Source organism: Esox lucius, chromosome 12 (genome assembly GCF_011004845.1).
Source record: "Esox lucius isolate fEsoLuc1 chromosome 12, fEsoLuc1.pri, whole genome shotgun sequence".
In the NCBI taxonomy this organism is placed as follows: domain Eukaryota; kingdom Metazoa; phylum Chordata; class Actinopteri; order Esociformes; family Esocidae; genus Esox; species Esox lucius.
In genome coordinates, this window is record NC_047580.1 from 36,110,573 (window position 1) to 36,135,241 (window position 24,669).

Below are 24,669 nucleotides of genomic sequence, written 5' to 3' on the forward strand. Positions count from 1 at the left end.
TCCACTCATTACCTGTATTAACTGCACCTGTTTGAACTCGTTACCTGTAAAAAAGACACCTGTCTATACACTCAATCAAACAGACTCCAACCGCTCCACAATGGCCAAGACCAGAGAGCTATGTAAGGACATCAGGGATAAAATTGTAGACCTGCACAAGGCTGGGATGGGCTACAGGACAATAGGCTACGTATTGGTGAAACTGACGCTGCCAAGCAGCACCACAGACTGACCTGGAGCTCACTGATGCCCTGTGCTAATGATCACTCCTTACTGTTATTACTAACTCCCTGTAGCACTGACCTTCATAACCACCAATTATTAGACAACGGAAGACGTTCAAGATGACGGTCAATCTCCCTCGGTCTGGGGCTCCATGCAAGATCTCCCCTCGTGGGGCATCAATGATCATGAGGAAGGTGAGGGATCAGCCCAGAACTACAAGGCAGGAACTGGTCTAAACTCCACTCGCCGTGTTTGGAGGAAGAAGAAGGATGAGTACAACCCCAAGAACACCATCCCAACTGTGAAGCATGGTGGTGGAAACATTATTTGGGGACGCTTTTCTGCAAAGGGGACCGGACAACTGCACCGTATTGAGGGGAGGATGGATGGGGCCATGTATCGCGAGATCTTGGCCAACAACCTCCTTCCCTCAGTAAGAGCATTGAAGATGGGTCGTGGCTGGGTCATCCAGCATGACAACGACCTGAAACACACAGCCAGAGCAAGGAGTGGCTCCGTAAGAAGCATCTCAAGGTCCTAGAGTGGCCTAGCCAGTCTCCAGACCTGAACCCAATAGAAAAATCAGTGGAGGGAGCTGAAAGCCCGTTTTGCCCAGCGACAGCCCCGAAACCTGAAGGATCTGGAAAAGGTCTGTATGGAGGAGTGGGCCAGACTTCTACATGCTTTGTAAGTAGGAAAACCTGCAAAATCGGCAGTGTATCAAATACTTGTTCTCCCCACTGTATGTATATTTTAATGTGAAATTACAACATGATTTTATGAATAACTTCTACAATGACTTCTGGATACTTCTCACTACTCAGTCTTCAGGGTACTCAAATGACTTCAAGACGATTTCTCCCACTCACAGCAAAATGGTTTCTCGGTTTCTGTCTTGTGTCAGTCAGTTTATGCTTCTTTAGGTGATGTCTGTACATAAAGCTTTTGCCACAGTCACCACAGCAAAATGTTTTTTTCTCCTGTGTGAGTCAGTTTATGCTTTGTTAGGGTCCCCCTCTGCCTGAAGCTTTTGCCACAGTCAGTACAGCTAAATGGTTTTTCTCCTGTGTGTGTTAGTTCATGCTGCTTTAGGTGATGTCTGTACATAAAGCCTTTGCCACAGTCACCACAGCAAAATGTTTTTTCTCCTGTGTGAGACAGTTTATGCTTTGTTAGGGTCCCCCTCTGCCTGAAGCGTTTGCCACAGTCAGCACAGCTAAATGGTTTCTCTCCTGTGTGTGTTAGTTCATGCTGCTTCAGGTGATGTCTGTACATAAAGCTTTTGCCACAGTCACCACAAAAAAAAGTTTTTTCTCCTGTGTGAATCAGTTTATGCTTTGTTAGGGTCCCCCTCTGCCTGAAGCGTTTGCCACAGTCAGCACAGCTAAATGGTTTCTCTCCTGTGTGTGTTAGTTCATGCTGCTTTAGGTGATGTCTGTACATAAAGCTTTTGCCACAGTCACCAGGACAAAATTGTTTTTCTCCTGTGTGAGACAGTTTATGCTTTGTTAGGGTCCCCCTCTGCCTGAAGCGTTTGCCACAGTCAGCACAGCTAAATGGTTTCTCTCCTGTGTGTGTTAGTTCATGCTGCTTCAGGTGATGTCTGTACATAAAGCTTTTGCCACAGTCACCACAGCAAAATGGTTTTTCTCCTGTGTGAGTCAGTTTATGCTTTGTTAGGGTCCCCCTCTGCCTGAAGCGTTTGCCACAGTCAGTACAGCTAAATGGTTTCTCTCCTGTGTGTGTGAGTTCATGCTGTGTTAGTGTCCACTTTAGACTGAAGCTTTTCCCACAGTCACCACAGCTAAATGGTTTTTCTCCTTTATGAGTCAGTTTATACTGTGTCATGGACCCCTTCTGCAAAAAGCTTTTCCCGCAGTCACCAGAACTATGTGATTTCTCTCCTGTGTCAGTCAGTTTCTGCTTTGTTAGGGTCTCCTTCTGACTGAAGGTTTTCCCACAGTTGCCACAGCTAAATGATTTCTCTCCTGTGTGAGTCAGTTTCTGCTTTGTTAGGGTCTCCTTCTGACTGAAGGTTTTCCCACAGTTGCCACAGCTAAATGATTTCTCTCCTGTGTGAAACGGTTTAAGCTGGTTTAGGTTCTTCAGGTTGGTCACAGGGTCACATTCCCTTTTCACAGAGGGAGAGAATATGAATTCTATGATATTAGGCTCCACGACTTGATCATGCTCTTCTCCCTTACTGATTCGAAGTTCCTCCTGTTCCCCTTTAATCTGTGTGGGCTCTGGGTTCTCCTTCCTCAGAGTGGGGCTACAGTCCTTTGGCTCAGGGGACATCTCTTCAGAAACGGAAAGAGAGAACTGCAGGGAGTCTGAAGAGAAAGAGCAGAGTGTAGAGAAATGTGTTAAAGACTAAATAAATCTATATGTATGAACGTCTGAGTGCATATGTACATGTGCTCGTCATAAAATATCATCAAAAAGTTGATTTCAGTAATTCCAATAAAAAAAGTGAAACTTGTATAATGTATACATTCATTCCACACAGACTGATATATTTCACGTGTTTATTTCTTTTAATTTTGATGATTATAACTGACAACTAATGAAAACCCCAAATATTCAGTATCTCAGAAAATTTGAATATTGTGAAAAGGTTCAATATTGAAGACACCTGGTGCCACACTCTAATCAGCTATTTAACCCAAAACAACTGCAAAGGCCTTTAAAGGTCTCTCAGTCTAGTTCTGTAGGCAACACAATCATGGGGAAGACTGCTGACTTGACAGCTGTCCAAAAGATGACCATTGACACAAAAGGTCATTGCTAAAGAGGCTGGCTGTTCACAGAGCTCTGTGTCCAAGCACATTAATAGAGAGGCGAAGGGAAGGAAGAGATGTGGTAGAAAAGTGTACAAGCAATAGGGATAACTGCACCCTGGAGAGGATTGTGAAACAAAACCCATTAAAAAATCTGGGGGAGATTCACAAAGAGTGGACTGCAGCTGGAGTCAGTGCTTCAAGAACCACCACGCACAGACGTATGCAAGACATGGGTTTCAGCTGTCGCATTCCTTGTGTCAAGCCACTCTTGAACAAGACACAGCGTCAGAAGCATCTCGCCTGGGCTAAAGACAAAAAGGACTGGACTGCTGCTGAATGGTCCAAAGTTATGTTGGCTGATGAAAGTAAATTTTGCATTTCCTTTGGAAATCAAGGTCCCAGAGTCTGGAGGAAGAGTGGAGAGGCACAGAATCCACGTTGCTTGAAGTCCAGTGTAAAGTTTCCACAGTCAGTGATGGTTTGGGGTGCCATGTCATCTGCTGGTGTTGGTCCACTGTGTTTTCTGAGGTCCAAGGTCAACGCAGCCATCTACCAGGAAGTTTTAGAGCACTTCATGCTTCCTGCTGCTGACCAACTTTATGGAGATGCAGATTTCATTTTCCAACAGGACTTGGCACCTGCACACAGAGCCAAAGCTACCAGTACCTGGTTTTAGGACCATGGTATCCCTGTTCTTAATTGGCCAGCAAACCCGCCTGACCTTAACCCTATAGAAAATCTATGGGGTATTGTGAAGAGGAAGATGCGATATGCCCGACCCAACAATGCAGAAGAGCTTAAGGCCACTATCAGAGCAACCTGGGCTCTCATAACACCTGAGCAGTGCCACAGACTGATCAACTCCATACCACGCCGCATTGCTGCAGTAATTCAGGCAAAAGGAGCCCCAACTAAGTATTGAGTGCTGTACATACTCTTCATACTTTTCATGTTCATACTTTCCAGTTGGCCAGTTTTTTTGTATTGGTCTTAAGTAATATTCACATTTTCTGAGATACTGAATTTGGGATTTTCATTAGTTGTCAGTTATAATCATCACAATTAAAATAAATAAACCTTTGAAATATATCAGTCTGTGTGTAATGAATTAATATAATATAAAAGTTTCACTTTTTGAATGGAATTACTGAAATAAATAAACTTTTTGATGATATTCAAATTTTATGACCAGCACCTGTACATCTGCTGTCATTCAGGTATTCACTTTTGAACACATTGCAAGCAGAGGTCCAGTATGTCTGACAACACATCAATTCCAGTGTATCTGAAAACGCATCAATAATTTATAATTTAAGTTACAAAACTTCTTGGGCATCGTGGTCACATTTGTATTGCATGTTCACCCAGATTATGATGCCTGTCCAAAGCATCCTGTCTCAGCTCCTCAAGTCTGTGACTGACAGGAAACACACAGATGCAGTTTTTTGTGGATTTACTACCTCTTCCTTAAATGTATATAAACCTAGCTCACAGGCCCAGACCACTGAGTGCTAAAGTGCGAAAAACACTCCAGTTTTCAGCAGCAACATCCACTACTGGGTTCCAAACTGCCTCTGGAAGCAATGACAAGCCAGGCCAAATCACTCAACTATCAGTACCTGACCTCCCGAATGTGCTTGGGGCTGAATAGAAGCAAATCCCTGCAATGTTCCAACATCTAGTGGAAAGCCTTGCCAGAAGACTGGCAAGGCTGTTCAATGAGTCCAAATACCTTGGGCAATGACGTGTTACATTGACAATTACACACCCGTCAAAAGGTACATCTACAATTGGTTTCTTGCTCTGCAAGAACGCAATCCAAACGTGTATCTTAATTCCTAAAGTATTTTTAATTGGGGAGGTAGAAAAGTCAGGGCTAAATGTATCCATTAAAATCATGAATCTTACAATATTGATCACCAAAAAAGCTAAATAGCTTATTAAATAGGACCGTAATTAGTGTATTTAAATACAAACCTATTCTACATAATTTTATCTCTGGTGTGAGTCGCAGCATTCTCCCAAGCCGGTCGTTCTCCTCCCGGTACTTCACTAACATTTTCTCAACTGAGCCAGAAATCTCCTGAGCAGCAGACGTGGTTAAAAGATTATTTAATAACCCACTAAACATCTGTAATTTAGATGCATTCAGCGGACTGAGAGCAGGGTATTCAGTTAGTTGGGCTTTGTGAAGTGGGTCCTCTCCTTCAGAGACAGAGAACTGTCCCAGACTTGGGGTCCAGTCCTGCTGCTCAGGGGGAACCTCCTCTTCAGAGATGGGGAACTGCAGCGAGTCTGGAGGAACACAAAGGAGAAAATCTATAAAGCACAGCTTTAAGACCCACTGAAAAAATAAAGATTTTTTTTATAGAGATTGAATGTCTATAGAGTGACCTTTGTGTTTTCTGTGTGGACTTTCATGTTGATGGATAACTAAGGGAGTTCAGCCTGTGTCACCTTATATTTATACCCCAGTGACATGGATGACCACTTAAGAATTCCCAAATACTGGTTAACTTCAACAAGTACAACTGGAACTGGAACAAACATCAGTTATTGTTTTGTTATATCATTATCTAAGGGTGCAAGTAATTAACATTTATATTTTTACATTTTGAACAGATTTTTTTTTTTCACTTGTAATATTTTGAGCATGAAATTTCATTGTAATATTTTGAGCATAAGATCAAGCTGATAAAGCCTGTGAAAAAAAAATCTGTTGTTTCATTTTTACCCAAGGTGTCAATTTTTTGAGGACTGTATGTCACAATTGTTCTAGAAAACTTTTCACCACACAGATGTTTGTTTCTATAATAAAGACCACCACAGGGGCCGGTAGGGGGTACGGGGACGGACAGACAGGGAGTAGGGCTGTTTCAGGGGTACGGGGACGGACAGACAGGGAGTAGGGCTGGTTCAGGGGTACGGGGACGGACAGACAGGGAGTAGGGCTGGTTCAGGGGTACGGGGACTGGCAGACAGGGAGTAGGGCTGGTTCAGGGGTACGGGGACTGGCAGACAGGGAGTAGGGCTGGTTCAGGGGTACGGGGACTGGCAGACAGGGAGTAGGGCTGGTTCAGGGGTACGGGGACTGGCAGACAGGGACAACTGATTTAGTATTAATATTAATTTGCTAAAAGTTTGCCTGCATTGATTAAACGTCGGCAAAGAGAGGAACAAAATGTAAACTCTCCGAATTTTTTGTGAAGATATTAAGTAATTAATGTTAAGGGATATTTCACTAAGGTCTAAACTAGCAGGTTAATTTCCACCACTCACGGACAACACCCACCTTCCGTTTCGATAAATTGGGTAACATACTGTCGCTCTCTCTTTTCATTTTAGGAAACCAGATTTGTCTTTAGTGAGCGGAGAAATCCTTGACGCTCCACCGGCACACCACACTCACAATTCACTGTCAGCATGTGCCGTTGTAGTCAGGGTAAAAGGGAGAGTGGTTGTAGGGGTTACCACAAGGTCACCGGGGGTCGGCTAGGGAAATGAGTGCAAGGGAACGTAACCTCAGTGATGAATACAAATATTAATGTTCAAATAATCTGACTCCATATTGTTTGTAAACTTACGCAAACCTCAATGACCATGATATGCTGGAAGTTCTTAGAAAAGGTAGCTAATCTTTTGTCACAAACCAAACATTTAAAAGATCATATGTTTCACGGCATACGTTATCCTAATGCTCCTCATCAGTCAAGTCCAGAAGACAAGGGACGGTGTAGCAACCCAGAACTTAGAGACCATCAGTCTGGTCACTTCAATTTAAGTGCCCATAAGGTGTAGGTCGTTTAACACGAACCATACAGTAAAATGGCATGTGTTCCGAAGTCTAACAGAAAGTTAAATATGCCCAACCGCTCAGAGATGACTTTAAGGTCATGTGTTCCTGGGCTTAACCAAACTGCTTAGAAAATTCCAGGACTCAGGGACTCCAAGTCTGGTCGCTTAGTCTTTCTCATGTGTGTGTAATTACCAGTAGCCCGACGAGCTTGAGCATGGAGATGAACGAGGAATGCTGTAGTAATCTATATTCCAAAGTAAAAATGTATTCCAATCAAGTAATAGTTACAATACATAATATGGTTACATACCAACACGGTTTAACGTCCTCCCAACTAGTCTAACAGTCTAATTATACCATAAGTATTCAAGACACTATAGCACAAAGGTATGCTAGGAGCTTCTGTTAAAGATAGACTCCTGAATATGACAACAACACAACGTGTCGGGAGGTCTCTTTAACGATGACAAACTCAAATAACTTTTTGGAGACATGGCTATTTATCCTAAAATCAGACATATCTTAAACACTCCCCCAAATAGTCATTAGCATTAATTTACCTTGGTGAACACAATGAACACAAAGGACAGGAACTGTCCCATTTAATCAATGCAAAATTATCGAATGTTGCCGTCTGACATGTAACAAGGATACTCATTTCTATAATGTTCTTGTGAAGTTTGACCCAAAACCCGTCCAGTACAATAAAGAATATCAGCCTATTCTGCCCTTCATGGGGAACAGGGAAAATCCAAACACTACAGATGTCCACAATATAATGCATTTAGTTACATTCCAGATTGCTCAGTGTTTCACATCTCTCCAGGTGAGCTCAGGAGGGTGGGGCTGATGGCTCACACCTGGTGTTCCAGATCTTTGGAGAAGCAAATGTTACCCAGGACACTGATTAACATCACCAAGGGTCTGTTGGAGACCTCCCCCCAGAAGACCTCCCCCCAGAAGACCTCCCCCCAGAAGACCTCCCCCCAGAAGACTATCCCCTGTGGATGTTTCGTCTGCACTGAGCAGGTTGAATGCATGCGAGGCTGCTTGAAAGATTGGTTCTGTCCCACCTTAAGTCCAGCCACCACCCAACAATGGATCCCAACAAGATTGCCTACCGGACAAACAGGTCTACAGAGGAATGCTGCGTTCTGAGCTCCCTCCTGTACACCCACAAATGAGTTCCTGTACACCTATCCAACATCAGCGACGAGTTTGCAGACGACACCACGGTGGTAGGCCTGATCAGTGACAATCACAAGTCGGCCTACAGGGAGGAGGTCAACTGCCTGGTGGCATGGTGCACTGACAACAACCGGGCCCTCAACGCAAAGAAAACCAAGGGGCTCATTGTGGATTACAGGGAATCTAAAGGCTGCAGTCACACCCCAGTTCCCATCGATGACACTGAGGTCCAGCTTCAAATTCTGGCATTTCCACATCTCCAAGGACCTCTCCTGGACCGTCTACACCTCAACCCCGGCCAAAAAGGCACCGTAGGATGTTACAAGTGGGATGAATAGATGTTCGATGAGGCAAATGCCAGTACAAATGGCAACACTAAATGTGCAATTAAGGCAAACTGAAGGTGCAGGGTAGCATGTGCAACTGAAATGCAGGGATAGCAGCAAAGAGGTTCCCGAGGTAGACATGTACATGAAACAAATGAAAACATCCTTATCACACTTTGCAAAGCAGAGTAGCGCAACTTGGTCCCTGAGAGGAAGTACCAGGGATTTTTATGCATATAAAACTCAAATGCGGCTGCCTTCCCAAAATCTCGCACTGCCTCTGTGTGTCGGCATTGTAAAACAGAATTTTGCTCTCATTCGCTAAATAGCCTACCAGCGATATACTGCAGCGAATGTGACCGTGATGCCAGATGGGTAGGTTTCCCCCACAATTGGGCTATTTTCAATTCGCTTGGGCAGGTCGTTTTACAGATAGGGTTGTATTTGCGCAGATTTCACAGTTTACTGTCAATGATCTGGCAAACCTGCATTCAGGACGACACCAGTCCGGACGTCGCAGAGGTGAGTAACATCAGAAAAACCAGTGGAACCTAGTTCTTATACACCCAAGCATGTCAAAACAAAACTTAATACCAAAACTACATCCAATTCACATCACATGTATTAACGTTTCAGATGACATCTAGTAGAATCACATTTTTTCAAAAGAGTTCCTGAGACAGACAAAATGACTGGTGAACAGATGATTAGATTAGGGTATTTAGGCAACTGTCCCCAACAATATTATATAATGTAAAATATACAATTAACATATTTAAGTCACAAACAATATAAGAACGTGAAGACGCTGAATTAGCGGAAGCAGCACAGCCAAGTAGCTTACAGCTGAAGGGAGTGGAGAGAGGAGGATAAATGATGTGGCATCAAGGCAAGGATGGAGGTAAAACAATGCTACAAGGCTGTAATATATACAGGCCTACAGCTCTGATGCGTTTTTAATGCAAGTCAAACTAACATGAACATAATATAACAACGAAAATAGACAACAATAATATTGACTGTGATTAATTATAAAGCTTGATGAGTAATTTCATATTTTTACGTGATTCCTAGATCTTCTAATAAACATGGTTTTGATGCTCAATGACAACATTTTTCAGGTGGCTTAGGAAAACCGCTAAGCAGAAACTACAGGCTGGATGCACTTAAATCCAATACAATGGCTACTAGTCATCGACAGGCAGAGGAGAACAAAAAAACATGAGTGGGTAAAAACCTACATATGTAAAAAATAAAATACCAAAGATAAAATATGTAACATGTTATGTGAAGAATAGATGTATTGCTTGTCTTTTGGTTGCTATTGTATTAGATTGGACATTGTAGTGTACATTAGCTGGACATGGACAACAGGGCAGATTTCACACTAAAATAGTTCTCTTTTTCAAGTGGCCAGATATTATGGCGTGGTAGCGGGGGTTTGGGTGCCACTTTAATTTTCAGCCAGGAAAAACCTTGAGAACTAAGTGGTGGGTGGGTATGGTTAGCTCACAATGACTTTAATGTCATTTATCAATAACAATAAAGTTTAATCTAATCAACTTCAAAAGCTTATTTATCCAAGGCACCGAATGACACAGCGTCGTCCTGCACAAGGACATTCTTGTGTTGTGGCACACAACTACTACGTAGTAAGAATTAAACAATGTATAAAGCAAATATATAGCAATAATACACAATGTACACTAGCAGCAATTTCAAGAAGAGTAGGATGGGGAATATGGAAAATATGGGAAGAATATTTTTATATTACGGATATAGCAAGTATGGCAATAATATAGATAACTATGTAAACTAGCAGCATTTTTAAAAGATCTAAAGAATCTAACCTTTCATTGCTTCTTTATTTAGCACAAATGTTTTCTGCTGTGCTAACATGATTTCAAAAGGGTTTTCTTATGGTCCTTTAAAAATGATAAACTTGGATTAGCAAACAATGTGGTCTCTTCGTTCCAACACCAGCAGGCTCAGGAACAGTTTCTTTCCAGCTACTCTAACCCTGCTGAACTCTGTGACCCATCACTAACCACACCCACCCACCACATAGTGCCACCAATCAGGGACCTTGTTGCACTACTCCCTTTATACTACTGGACTCTGACGCTGCTTTGCGAAATCCGATAAGGAAGTGTTCAGTTGTACATACGTCTACCTCAGGAACCTCATTGCTGCGATCCCTGCATTTCAGTTGCACATGCTACCTTGCGCTAATCTAAAAACCAGAAAAGGAACCAGGCAAGCCTAGTTCAGCCGGCCCGCTACTAGAAGTGATGAATGTTATTAACAGAACTAAAGTGTACTTTTGTACAAAGATTACTGTAGATGGCTACCTAATAGCTATACAATAACTATAATGAAAACAATGACTCCAATCACTCCATGGCTGGTTCATTTCTTTAGAAAACAATAACAATATAAAAAAGGGTCACATAATACAATTATTATTTTAAATATATGCGATTCATGGTATAACAGAGTGGATATAGATTGTTGTGCAATGGCTGAAAAGTACAGAGTGGATAAATATTTCTGAGAGACAGAAATTGGAACATCCGAGAAGGGAATTGAAACGAAGTAAAAATATTGTAGGTGGGGAATGTTCCACATCTGTATAGTCTCCAAATGCAACTTTTAACCCAGCCATTACAATTTTGCTGAAATAACATGGGTAACAGAATGTTTATTAACGGAACTAAAGTTAAATTACTGTAGATGGTCATCCATACAATAACAATTGAATAGCTAACCAATATGCAATGTGAACTACAAGGAAATTGAAAGCATTGGCTGAATCTCAAATCGCATACTACAAGTACATACTTCATGGATGAGGGTGAAGTACATACTGTTTTGTAAGCTAGTATGCCAATATTGGGGCCAATTGGGACATACTACCTAATCCAAAAATGTTATCTCGACATTAGATTACTTTGTCACACATTAAAATCAAGCCAAATTTTAATACTTAGCTTGACATCATTAATCATTGTCTTAAACTGACTAACATTTCTTATGAAGTTTACTTCCACCACAAATAGCATCTATGAACTATATGGCTTTTATTAGCCAGAAATAGGCCTACTAGTATCTACTAACTTACTACTTGGAATAGTCATAAGAATTTAGCAATTACTAGCAAGACTGAAGATTAAGTTTACACTGCCAAAGCCATTTCATTTCATGGCACAACAACATTCTTGAATGACATTGATACAATAACTATAAATACAGCTGACGATAACAGACTTTTTCATCAAGTGAAAAGACTATAGGATCCTGGAAACCCCTTCTCTTTTACAGGGCAAGGGGCTGTGGTCTATATTACCCTAAAAAGCATGAATGCATACTTCAAAAATCCACTAGTAAACAGTTTAATTTTAGGCTTACTATAAACGTAGCTACGGCAGCTTCTAGCAAGCAAAGTTTGTCTATCTTGAACAAATCCTAATGCATACTTTGTTCTATCTGTGGCGAGGATCGAACACCGATCGCACACAAGGCAGCCCACTACGCTATTTAACAAGGAGAAATCAGTCAGTCACCCCCTCTCCATGGCCCGCTCCGCTAACGTGGCCCGGCAAATAAATCTAATCTCTCAGGGACCTTGTTGCACTACTCTCTTTGTACTACTGGACTCTTACAATGCTAATAATGTTCTGATAATTCTGATAAGGACGTTTTCAGTTGTTATGTGTACATGTCTAACCCGGGAACCTCATTGCTGCTATCCCTGCATTTCGGTTGCACATGCTACCTTGCACCATCAATTTGCCCTCATTGCACATTTAGAATTGCTCTTTGTACTTGTACTTGCCTTCACTGCACATCTATACATCCCACTGGTGAAACACATTAACAAACATTATATTTAATTGTTTCATTGTTCTGCCCTCTTCTATTTGCATTTCTGGTTAGATGCTATATGCATTTCGTTGTACTGTAGTTCTACTTGTTCATTGACAATAAAGTGAATCTAATCTTATGTGCCATTGGAACACAGGACTGAAGGTTGCTGATAATGGGCCTCTGTACACCTATGTAGCTATTCAATTCAAAATCAACTGCTTCCATTACACGGTAAATTCCAACAGTAACAATGTCTACACTGTATCTCTGAGCAATTTTTTGTTATTTTAATGGACAAAAACAGCTTTTCTTTCGTGAACAGTGACATTTATACCTGACCCCAAATATTTGAACAGTACAGTTCTGTAGTATACATTAATAAAGCATACTTGTATTTAATTAAGTTTAAAGATGTCTTCAGCACTCACCGAGTTCTTGTTGTTTCATGTAACTTCGCGGAATATTTTCTTTCATGCATTCCACTAACATATTCTCCACTGCCCCGAAAATCTCAAAAGCAGCCGCTGTCAAGACCTCATTCAAAAACATACGAAACGACACTAGTTCTGACATTGTGGTCGACTGAGAGCTAACACAGAAACAGATTGAACAAAGAGCTAGTTATATGTGGCTAGTGATGGGTCGATCGACTGAAACGGAAGCTCAGATACACCGTTCAGTTTTCAACCAGATACAGATTCGACAATCCTTTTTGTTGTTGATTCGACATAACTGTGCCCAAGATCGTGCGTGCCTGTGACAACAACACGTGACTAATGACGTCCGAAGCTCGGTTGGATTTCATGCTGTTACACGCTGCTCCTAGGGGGGCAAGATGGCGTCGCTGAGAGGAGACTCATTACAATAATTAGACAATACTATTTTTATTGGTTGAAACATATACCGGTTTAATTCACACTGTAATAATAAGATCTTCTATGGTTCACTCTGTGAGAAGATTAAAAAGATAATATGTAAATTCAGTAATCCTATAATGTCTGGGGACTCCAGATGATTCTGCTGACAGATTTCCCCCCCAGAAATGACCATACCCTCCAGAACAGCAACATATCCTCTGTCTGCAATGACCTCCGTGTGTTTGGTAAATGGAGATATTTCATTCCACACCTCAAAGTGTATACTTGGAATATTAAGACAATGACTCTGAAATCTAGAATAGACCTTTTTCTAATTTCCTTTCTCTGTTACAGCATGTTCTAGACAGCCCGTCATCTGCTCCTTTTTCAGAATAGTTGCTGATCTCCAAGGCCTTGCAAACTAACCAGAAATCTAATGCAATTAGATGGTTTTGGAAGTTAAATAACATCACATTAACAAGTATTAAGTATATGTATCTACAAGTGGAATGTACAGATGTGCAATTAATGTGAATGCACTACGTATGGCAATTCTAAATGTGCAGTGGAGGCAAATAGAGGAGGGCAAGTATTAAGTATATATATATGTACAAGTGGGATAAATAGTTGTTAATTAGGGTACAAGTGGTAATTCTCAATGGCATTCTGAATTTGCAATCGAGGCAAATTGAAGGAGTAGGGTAGCAAGTGCAACTGAAATGCAGATACAGCAGCAATGAGGTTCCCGAGGTAGACATGTGTGTAATAAAAATGCAAGTACAGTGGCAGTTCTAAATATGCAATGAGGGCAAGTTTAAGGTGCAAGTCGGCATTTGCAAATGAAATGCAAGAATAGCAGCAGTGACACGCATACAACTGAAAACGTATCAGTTACTGACCTTATCAGATTTAAGGCAGTGACAGAGTCCAGTAGTACAATGGGTGGGTGTGTTTAATGATGGGTCACAGAGTTCAACATGCTTTCATTTGAACAAAACAGATTTCTTTAGCAAAACATCCTCTCCTCCCATATGGCTCTGGGCATGGTATTACATGGGAGTTATTTAAATTCAATATTAGATGTATAGCAATCAAACGAGAAAGGAATTAAACAACTGAGGAACCTCAGAGAAAAATCCAATGTGTTAAATATTCTCTCTCTGAATCCGTTGAAGCTGATTTACAAACCCCACTGTTAGACTCATTATTTAGAGCTGGGGCATCATTATTTAGAGGTGGGGCATCCTTATTTAAAGCTGGGGCATCATTATTTAGAGGTGGGGCATCCTTATTTAAAGCTGGGGCATCCTTATTTAAAGCTGGGGCATCATTATTTAGAGATGGAGAATCATTATTTAGAGCTGGAGTTTCATTATTTAGAGCTGGAGCATCATTATTTAGAGCCGGGAAAAGGGGTCTGTGTTATACCATAATCAAGTGGATTGAAAAATCATATTTACAAAACATGCATTGCTATATGCCTTTAATTGATACAGAGTTTAAAGTTTATTGTGAGTCTCCATTAACAATACAAGACATCAGCGAAGCTCATGGACATCAGGACATCGATGAATAACGGTAAAATCGTCAGGTTCCTGATGGATTATCCTTAGAGTTTTATGTATATTTTTGGGAAATAGTGAAAGAACTGATTCTTCTAATGTTTCTAGAATGCCTGAAAAATTAGAAATTGTTTCCACTGAAACAAGGCCTGATGGTCCAAAGCCAGAAAACTGAAAATTGGAGGCCCATCCTTTATTAAATATTGATTATTAATTGATTTTGTTTATTTATGCTAATAGACTTAAACAAGGCTTAAATAAAATCTTACCAGAAGTTCAAACAGAAGTATTAAGTATATGTTTATTACCAGTGGAATGTATAGATGTGCAATGAAGGCAAATCCAATACAAATGGCAATACTAAATGTGCAATTAAGGCAAATAGAGGATTACAGAAAATATACAAGTATTCAGTATAGTGTATGTTACAACTGGGATAGTAGTTGCGTGAGTACAAATGGCAAATTCTAAATGGCATTGTAGATGTGCAATCGAGGCAAATTGAAGGAGTAAGGTAGCATGTGCAACCGGGATGCAGAGAGAGCAGCAACGAGGTCCCTGAGGTAGATGTATGTGTAACAACTGTAAAAATGCAACTACAATGGCAATTCTAAATGTGCAATGAAGGCAAATTTAAGGTGCAAGGTGGCATGTTCAACTGAAATGCAGGGATAACAGCAATGAGATTCCCGAGGTAGATACATACCTGTGACAACTGAAAACTACTTATCAGACTTTGCAAGGCAGTGTCAGAGTCCAGTAGTACAAAGGAAGTAGTGCAACAATGTCACTGAGAGGCGGGGGGGAGGTTAGTGATGGGTCACAGAGTTCAGCAGGGTTACAGTGGATGGAAAGAAACTATTCCTGAGCCTGCTGGTGCGGGAACGAAGAGACCTGTCCCACCTACCTGATGGAAGGAGGGCCAACAGGTTGTGGCCTGGATGTGAAGGGTCTCTGATGATGCCATGCGCCCTGTGCATTTTTAAGGGTGCTGGAAGTCGCAATTTTCTGCTGAAATGTGATTGGCTGTCTTACAGACTGCCCAATAAGCTTTTAAGGTTTCACCAACAAGCTTTGTTATCCTGGAAATTATGTTTCTTGCACAACTTTTCTCCCCACAGATCTCTATTGTCGAATAACAGAGATATAACTGTAAGAAATAGATCATGATTCTTTCCATCTTGGCATGAAGAAAAAAAACAAATTGTAATAATTGTAATAGGAATATAATGTATTCCTATTTTCTCACTTTGAGACTATTTTTCATTGGAATACTGATTTGAAATAAGTAGTTTTATTTATCCTTCTTAATTCATAATGATATGTTTCTTTTATTGCTTAATATCGTATTGGTCTGTATTACGATGAAATTGTAATCTTTGCTTGTTTTCGTTTATGGTTTGTATTTCACTATCATTCATTAAGATAAAAAAGGAAATATAATTTATAAATAGGTCCCGCCCACTTCTAGCTCCTGATATGGCGCCACTGGCTCACTGCTCCCCATTAAATAAACAAACCTAGTTGCAATCTTATGCTCCATAGCTCATCACCACTCTTTAATACTGGGTAATTCCACTAGCTGACGGAAACAATGAGTCATTCCAGCTTTAGGTCAGCATAAGTAAAACATTTAGGGAGAAGAGTTCATGTAATAGTCAGAAAGTGGATTTATAGAGCACGATGACATTTATTCACATAGATATTCTTCCGGGGAACATACATGTATGACCCATTACTAGAATGAATTAAAGTAATACAGAAAGTAACACTGATGAATCCACAGAGTGGAATATGGTTACAAGGGAATAATGTGGAGTTCATTAAGAATGAAAGCAACATTGCAGGTCTGTGTGTAACACTTCTGCCACTGTGGCAGTCTTGGCCCAGGTAAATTAACAAACTATTATCAAGCCGAATGGCCTATGTACATTTAATAAACAACTATGTCTGCTGTGAAGGTGCTGTAATGTAGACATCTTATTGTACATCACCCCAAAGGTGAACTTTAAACTTCCCCTAACAACAGGTTTCCTGTGACTGGTAATCAGAGAGCAGCAGTAACAGAGCAAGCTGGACGTAGGTTTTATAATATATCAACCCAATGTCCATCCAGTTCCTCTCCTTCAGAGAAAAACAATATATCAGGGCCAAAATCTGGGTATTATATTCAATTGGCTGATGGTCCTGTTCTGTCTCTCTGATTGTCCATCTGTAAAGCCAATCTATGAGCACCCTCTAGTGTTGACTCCAGGGTACTCCTCAGCACTCAGTCTTCAGGGTACTCCTCAAACGAGTTCAAGACGATTTCTCCCATTCACAGCAAAATTGTTTCTCTGGATCTCTCCTTTGTGAGTCAGTTTATGCTGCTTTAGGTGTTGTCTGTACATATAGCTTTTGCCACAGTCAGCACAGCGAAATGGTTTCTCTCCTGTGTGTGTTAGTTCATGCTGCTTTAGGTGATGTCTGTACATAAAGCTTTTGCCGCAGTCACCACAGCTAAATGTTTTCTCTCCTGTGTGAGTCAGTTTATGCTTTGTTAGGGTCCCCCTCTGACTGAAGCTTTTGCCACAGTCAGTACAACTAAATGGTTTCTCTCCTGTGTGAGTCAGTTTATGCTGCTTTAGATTCCGTCGTTTACTGAAGCTTTTCCCACAGTCACCACAGCTAAAGTGTTTCTCTCCTGTGTCAGTCAGTTCATACTGTGTTAGGGTCCCCTTTTGACTAAAGCTTTTCCCGCAGTCACCACAACTATATAATTTCACTCTTGTGTGAGTCAGTTTATGCTTTGTTAATGTCCCCTTCTCACTGAAGCTTTTTCCACAGTCATCACAACTATATAATTTCTCTCTTGTGTGAGTCAGTTTATGCTTTGTTAAGGTCCCCTTCTCATTGAAGCTTTTCCCACAGTCACCACAGCTAAATGGTTTCTCTACTGTGTGAGTAAGTTCATGCTTTGTTAAGGTCCCCTTCTCACTGAATCTTTTCCTACAGACACCACAGCTAAATTGTTTCTCACCTGTGTGAGTCAGTTTATGCCGCTTTAGGGTATATCTGCGATTGAAGTTCTTCCCACAGTCACCACAGTTAAATAGTTGATCTCCTGTAAGAACCAGTTTATGCCTGTTCAGGTTCTGTCTGTGACTGCATGGTGGGTGGTGGTCAAGTTCCATTGGGTCTCTGCTTATGACTGCGCTCTGGCTGGAGGCATTGGTTTCATTATTTGGAAGCTCACAAGGAAAGTCCAGACAATTTAGGTGGGTCATATAATACGTTTTATGATCCCCTGGTTTACATTCCCTCTCTCTGTTCTCCACAGTCTGGGCTTGGGGAAGAGAGCAGAGTGGATCATCCTGATCACATTCACTTTTCACACAGGAAGGAGGGATTATGAATTCTATGATATCAGGCTCCACTGCTCGATCCTGCTCTTCCTCCTGATTGGTCCTGAGTTCCTCCTGTTCATCTTTAATCTGTGTGGGTTCTGGATCGTCCTCCCCCAGACTGGGGCTCCTCTCCTGCTGCTGCTCAGAGGGAACCTCCTCTTCGGAGAGAGAGAAGGGCAGGGAGTCTGGAGAGGAGGAGCAGATTGTAGAGAAATGTGTTATAGATTAAAAGTGTTCCTGAGCCCATGCAGTGATTTCCACTACAGAATCATGTCTGTTTTTAATGCAGTGATTTCCACTACAGAATCATGTCTGTTTTTAATGCAGTGATTTCCACTACAGAATCATGTCTGTTTGTAATGCAGTGCCACCTGAGGGCCAGAAGATCACGGCCATCCAGTAATGATTTTCGGCCTTGTACCTTTTTTTAATGATAGTATGTACCGTAGAGGATGAGATCCCAAAGTCTTTGCAAATTTTACACGGGGAAAACGTTAATCTTAAATTGTTGCACTATTTGCCTGTGCAGTCTTTCACAGAGTGGTGAATCCCTCTCCATCTTTACTTCAGAAAGATTCATCCTCTCTGGGATGCTCTTTTTATACCCAATCATGTTACTGACCTGTTGCCAATTAACCTAATTAGTTGTGAGATGTTCCATCAGGTTTTGTTCTTAGCATTACACAACTTTTCCAGTCTTTTGTTGTCTCCGTCCCAACTTTTGAAACCTGTTGCTGTTATCAAATTCAAAGTGGGCATATACTTTTCAAGAAACAATAAAATGTCTCAGTTATAACATTTGACCTGTGGCTTTTTAAATAGTAATTAGTGTCTGTGTATAAAAAGTAAATGGGTTTTTTAGCTCTCATGTGGATGCACTGAGCAGGCTAGATACTGAGCCATGGGGAGCAGAAAATAACTGTCAAAAGACCTGTGTAACAAGGTAATGGAACTTAATAAAGATGGAAAAGGATATGAAAAGATATCCAAAGCCTTGCAAATGCCAGTCAGTACTGTTAAATCACTTATTAAGAAGCGGAAAATTCAGGGATCTCTTGATACCAAGCCAAGGTCAGGTGGACCAAGAAAGATTTCAGCCAAAACTGCCAGATGAATTTTTCAGGATACAAAGAAAACCCCACAGGGAACCCCAGTAGAAATACAGGCTGCTCTGGAAAAAGACGGTGTGGTTGTTTCAAGGAGCACAATACCACAATACTTGAACAAAAATGAGCTGCATGGTTTAGTTGCCAGAAAGAAGCCTTTACTGCGCCAATGCCACAAAAAAGAATATGCCCGACAACACCTTGACACGCCTCACAGCTTCTGGCACACTAATTTGGAGTGACGACACCAAAATAGAGCTTTATGGACACAACCATAAGTGCTATGTTTGGAGAGGGGTCAACAAAGCCTATAGTGAACAGAATACCATCCCCACTGTGAAGCATGGTGGCTGCTCACTGATGTTTTTGGGGTGTGTGAGCACAGGGAATCTTGTGAAAATTGGTGGCAAGACGAATGCAACATGTTATCAGAAAATACTGGCAGACAATTTGCATTCTTCTGCATGAAAGATGTGCATGGGACGCTCAGGGACTTTCCAGCACAACAATGACCCTAAACACAAGGCCAAGTTGACCCTCCAGAGGTTACAGCAGAAAATGTTGAAGGTTCTGGAGTGGCCATCACAGTCTCCTGTTTTTAATATTTAGCTACTCTGGGGAGATTTTAAACGTGCGGTTCATGCAAGACGACCAAAGACTTTGCATGACCTGGAGGCATTTTGCCAAGACGAATGGGCAGCTATACCACCTGCAAAAATTCGGGGCCTCATAGACAACTATCACAAAATACTGTAATTGATGCTAAGGGGGCAATACACAGTATTAAGAACTAAGGGTATGCAGACTTTTGAACAGGGGTCAGTTAATTTTTTTCTTTGTTGCCATGTTTTGTTTTATGATTGTGCCATTCTGTTATGACCTACAGTTGAATGTGTATCCCATAAAAAATAAGACGTGTTTTGCCTGCTCACTCATGTTTTTTTTTTACAAATGGTACATATATTACCAATTCTCCAAGGGTATGCAAACTTTTGAGCACAACTGTATCCCCCCCCACAGAAGGCGTAAGCCCCAACAGCCACGATCTGTCACTGACTTGGTGAAATACGGGAAATGTATGGGCAAAAGGAATGCCCTGTCACATGTAAAATATACAGTTGTGGAAAAGCCAAGTCAACTGACATGCAGACTTTCAGGGACAATGGGATGAACTTAGTGGACATTTTCTCTGCTGCTGTAACAGCAGAGCTCATTGCGGTCGTGCTATAGTCCTGTCGTAGCCCCAGCGTTTTAGCACAATATTCTGAGATGCATGGTGGCTGGTTTATTATTGTCTCTAGAGGGATACTTCCCAATTTATATCCAACATGCAAAGATTTCTAAATTTTTCTAAACTGTACAGGACTGACTTCACACATTTGGTTTTTAAGGAATTTGGCTGATGACAGAATCCTCATCCTTTTGCTGAGAACATAAGATTTGTTTTCCCAGGAGATTTTGGTTATTATTTCACAAAGCTCCATTCAGCAGTGAAGGGGAGAAATGCATTCCTTTGAAGAGCTCTTATTCTAACACAAGCCCCGCTGTCCAATGACTCAGAGATTTATGAACCATGACACATTTCAATTATTTAAATGTTAAAAAGTTTAAATGTTAATCATAGAAAATACAAACATAGATATGATTCTATTTCAATACAAACCCATTCTACATAATTCTATCTTCGGGGTGAACTGCAGGAGTCTTCGTAGCCGGTCATTTTCCTCCTGGAACTCCGAAACCATTTTCTCAACTGCCCCAAAAATCTTCACAGCGGCAGTTGGTGCTACAAGCTCTTTTAAAAACACATGAAATGTCTTTAATTTAGATGTTTTGGACTGACTGAGACTAGGAAATTCAGTTAGTATGGCTTTGTGAAGTGGGTCCCACTGATCACATTCACTTTTCACACACGGAGGAGAAAATATGGAGTCCTTGCTATCAAAGGGCCCTGGAAGTTGCTCTTCCTCCTGATTTGTCCAGAGTTCCTCCTGTTCCTCTTTAATGTGTGTGGGTTCTGGGTCCTCCTCCTCCAGACTGGGGCTCCACTCCTGCTGCTGCTCAGGTGGAACCTCCTCTTCAGAGATAGAGAACTGCAGGGATTCTGGAGAGGAGGAGCAGAGGTTATTGATAAACCACCGAATTAAAATAAACCCACTGAAAATAGAGAAAAACTCTGATCTAAGTAGCCACGCTGTCTGGAATCTCCTACAACATCCCTATAGGGGCCTGAGGTCAAGCAGTTGGTCCGTTAGTACAATTATTGGATTGTGGCCATTATACTTGCTTGCAAACTACCAACTTTAATGTCTCACAAAATTGAGTAAATATACAGTGGATATGGTGTTTCCCTTAGATCTGTTTTCAGAGGGGGAGGGATATACAGTGGTTGTTGTGTTTCCCCTAGATCTGTTTTCAGAGGGGGAGGGATATACAGTGGATGTTGTGTTTCCCCTAGATCTGTTTTCAGAGGGGGAGGGATATACAGTGGATGTTGTGTTTCCCCAAGAACTGTTTTCAGAGGGAGGGGGGTGCTGCAATTTGAATATTGTCACTAAAAATATATGTTGGACATTTCACCAGGAATATTTATTCAAAATATTTGTCTTTCAGGTTTAGCGAATGCAGGATTACTACCTTTACTAATTGCAATTAATTGAATCTTTCAATTTAAAAATACTTTCTTTCCAACACAACAGGCTTAAATGATTACGCCAGTTATTCTTCCTCATCATCACACAGTTGTTCTTCGTTTCAGTGCAAAAGTCATGTCAGTGCACATTATGTTTCTACTTTTTTAAATAGTCAAAGCATGTGACCAATACTTGTCTGCTATTCATGTCATCGTATTCAGGTTTCAGTGTGAACCACCCACCTATGAGGTCCTCCTCTCCCTCAGGCAGCAGGTGCCTTCTGCAGGGCCTGGACCCAGCAGTCAGATTGGAAGTCTGCTGGTTCTTCCAGAGACAGAGACACGCTGTGTGACTGTCATCCACTGGGGCTTTAAACACGTCCTGTAGGACCAAACACATTTCCATTAGAGAATTAAACATCTAGTATTTATTAATGAACCAATATATTCACTACTTTCAAATGTATTAACTTGTTATATGTTTTTTTTTGTTCTTCTTCTTTAAAAAAAAAGAAATTTGTTTAATCCACTCAAAACCACACATTCCAACCACACACCAGGCCCTACTTGGTAAAGGTCTCAAATAGTTGTTTATCTGGTAGACTATGCACATCTGAAATACGTTTTAAAGAAAGGTCACTTAAAACACATCACTCCATCATTGGACCTATCTTCAGACCCGACGCACTACGTAACTACAGGGTAATTAGAAATTACATATTTTTTTATATTTTATTTTTAAAACAAGGTGGTATTGATTTTTTTTTATTGATGTTTGAAAATATATGTTACCCAACGTATTTACTTTTTATTTTACCCACTAACACAAATGAGGTTTCACCTTGTGTTTCTCGGAGTGGATTACCTCCAGAGACCTTCAACAACAGAGATTTAAAAGGCTATTTACAGTGTAATGGACATCCTGTTTACTCAAAACCACCAATAAACAACATTTCGACGAGGACAAAGAGGTGCACAGTGCGGGCCAGCCTAAACAATACCTTGCTAAATTGTACTAACGTTTGAGTTCGGCATTATAACTATTCGCTAAGTCAGATAAGAATACTGTTTGAACGAGGTTTAGTTTTGTTCAGTTGGTCTTTCTCTTCACGAGTATGCTGCTAGGCTAGGCTAGTTATTAGCCAGCCAAGTAGTTAGCACTAGTTGGCTAGGTATGGTTGCAAACATGTGTACGATTGACTAAGTAGCTAGCCTTCATATGCTACTGTGAAGGGATCTTTGAGGACATGCATACGCTTGTACTACTAACAACAAAATACAACAACTTACCTCCGGTGTAGAAGGCATGTTGGAATCCGTGATCCCGTGTGCAGGGGTATAAAATGAGATCTCTCAAAAAGGGAGAAAAAATAAGAATCCAGGAGGGAAATGGTGATGGCTAGAAAGGATACAGCTCACGTCAAAGTGACGACATACTCTAGACCTGGGTTAGACATTTCATCCAATATCTAACTAGCAGACTACTTATTTTAACAAGTTGCCCTGTATAGCAGGAGTCATTAAAACGTGTCATATAAGGTTTATTACGACGATGAGCTGATGTACGTGATATGCGAATTAGGTCACGTTTATACCCCAAAGATTCAATGACTTCTAAATGACCAAAGGACCGTGTTGCACAATAGATGTTTTATAATGTCGCGGGTGGGATCTAACGGAGCCGTTCAAATATTTATTTCGAGTAGGATTGCGACGTGCAGGAAATAACTTGTTAATGCAACTTTAATGATGGCAACCACCTGTCTTCCTACTGAGTCGGGAGGGTCCTTCCCGCTTGCTCAAATTATTGTGCCAGTCTTCATTAGTCTAATATATTGTTCTTAGTTTCTCAACTGTGTGTAATGCTCACGTCATCTGGGTTTTTAACTGTTTCGTTTGAGTTGCCAGTCTCACCAGTTCTAGCCTTAACAACTGCATTTTGTGCTTTAATTCAAAAATAATATGTATTGTGCCTTCATTCAGACTCCTTCACTTTCTCCACATAGTGTTGTGTTATAGACCTAATTTATAATTGCGTTTATAAGTATACTTTTACCATCAGTAAAAATCAGTAAAAAACACCCCATAATGACAAAGCATGTTCATTCTTGACAGTCTCTAGAACTTAATTGGAGTCCACCTGTGGCATATTCCATTGGTTGGACATTTAGAATGCTACACACCTGTCTATTGTAGATGTAGTGATTGTATGAGTTAGTGAACTGTTGTAAGCTGTTGTAACCAATGTAGATGTATTGATTGTATAAGTTAGTGAATTGTTATAAGCTGTTGTAACCAATGAAACAAAATATTAAATGTTTGTAATATGAGCTGAAACTGAAGGAGCAAGTAGGAGAATAGGAAACCCTGTTTAAGCGGTTGCCGGGGAGAGAAAGATTTAGTATGTCTGTCTTTTGAGAAACAGGTCACAGGTCAGAGACACACACACATAGTCTGACAGGCCAGACAGAAACCAGGAGGAGATAAGAAGATGTTTGCGTTTATCCTTATAAGGAATAGAACTGGAACTGGACCAATAGCACACTTGATTTGTGAATTTAACGCCTCTATCTTTTTGGGCGTAGTAGAAGTATAAAAATGATGTTTTGACTGTTGATCCTTAGACATTGTGCGGCGACACTTGTCTCCAAAAGCTTTTGTAATAAACGGAGTGTGCGGTATGATAATTGACCTGACTCCTGGTTTTTTATTCTCCTTTCCAACAAACCAACTCGGGGAAGTGTTAGACTTCAACACTATAGAAGAGAGACCTGATCTAGAGCACACAGGAGCTCAGAGGGGCCAGTTATCATCTTTTAGAATAACAACGACCCAAAGTACACAGCCAAAACAATGCTAGAGTGGCTTCCGGAGAAATCTGTGAATGTCTTTGTTTTGACCAACCAAAGCCCGGACCTGAACCCCATTGAACATCTGTAGG

The 24,669-nt window shown here is 40.9% G+C and overlaps 2 protein-coding genes across 8 annotated transcripts in view; both read right to left on the reverse strand.

Annotated features, from left to right (window-relative positions):
• Window positions 1–12,857, reverse strand: part of LOC105028953 (gastrula zinc finger protein XlCGF57.1-like) — a 29,733-nt gene extending 16,876 nt beyond the window's left edge. Inside the window, exons 1-4 of one of the 7 annotated variants that reach the window (XM_020051357.3) lie at window positions 12,614–12,857; window positions 4,986–5,303; window positions 2,298–2,558; window positions 918–2,213 (exon numbers count right to left, since the gene is read on the reverse strand). In XM_020051357.3, the coding sequence (XP_019906916.2) occupies window positions 1,180–2,213; window positions 2,298–2,558; window positions 4,986–5,303; window positions 12,614–12,758 (1,758 nt within the window). In that variant the 5' untranslated portion in view covers window positions 12,759–12,857 and the 3' untranslated portion in view covers window positions 918–1,179. Of the gene's footprint in view, window positions 1–917; window positions 2,559–4,985; window positions 5,304–6,300; window positions 6,500–12,613 lie in introns of those variants that run through there. The other 6 variants (XM_029124185.2, XM_010902021.5, XM_034296006.1 and 3 more) reach the window with 6 other exon arrangements.
• A 3,423-nt stretch (window positions 12,858–16,280) lies between these two features.
• Window positions 16,281–23,398, reverse strand: LOC105028945 (zinc finger protein 184-like). The gene is made up of 4 exons (XM_010902014.3): window positions 23,019–23,398; window positions 21,972–22,110; window positions 20,760–21,200; window positions 16,281–18,175 (listed from the first exon to the last, which is right to left on the reverse strand). The coding sequence occupies exons 1-4, from the start codon at window positions 23,034–23,036 to the stop codon at window positions 16,893–16,895; spliced, it is 1,881 nt and encodes a 626-aa protein (XP_010900316.1). The 5' UTR covers window positions 23,037–23,398; the 3' UTR covers window positions 16,281–16,892.
• Window positions 23,399–24,669: the final 1,271 nt, after the last annotated feature.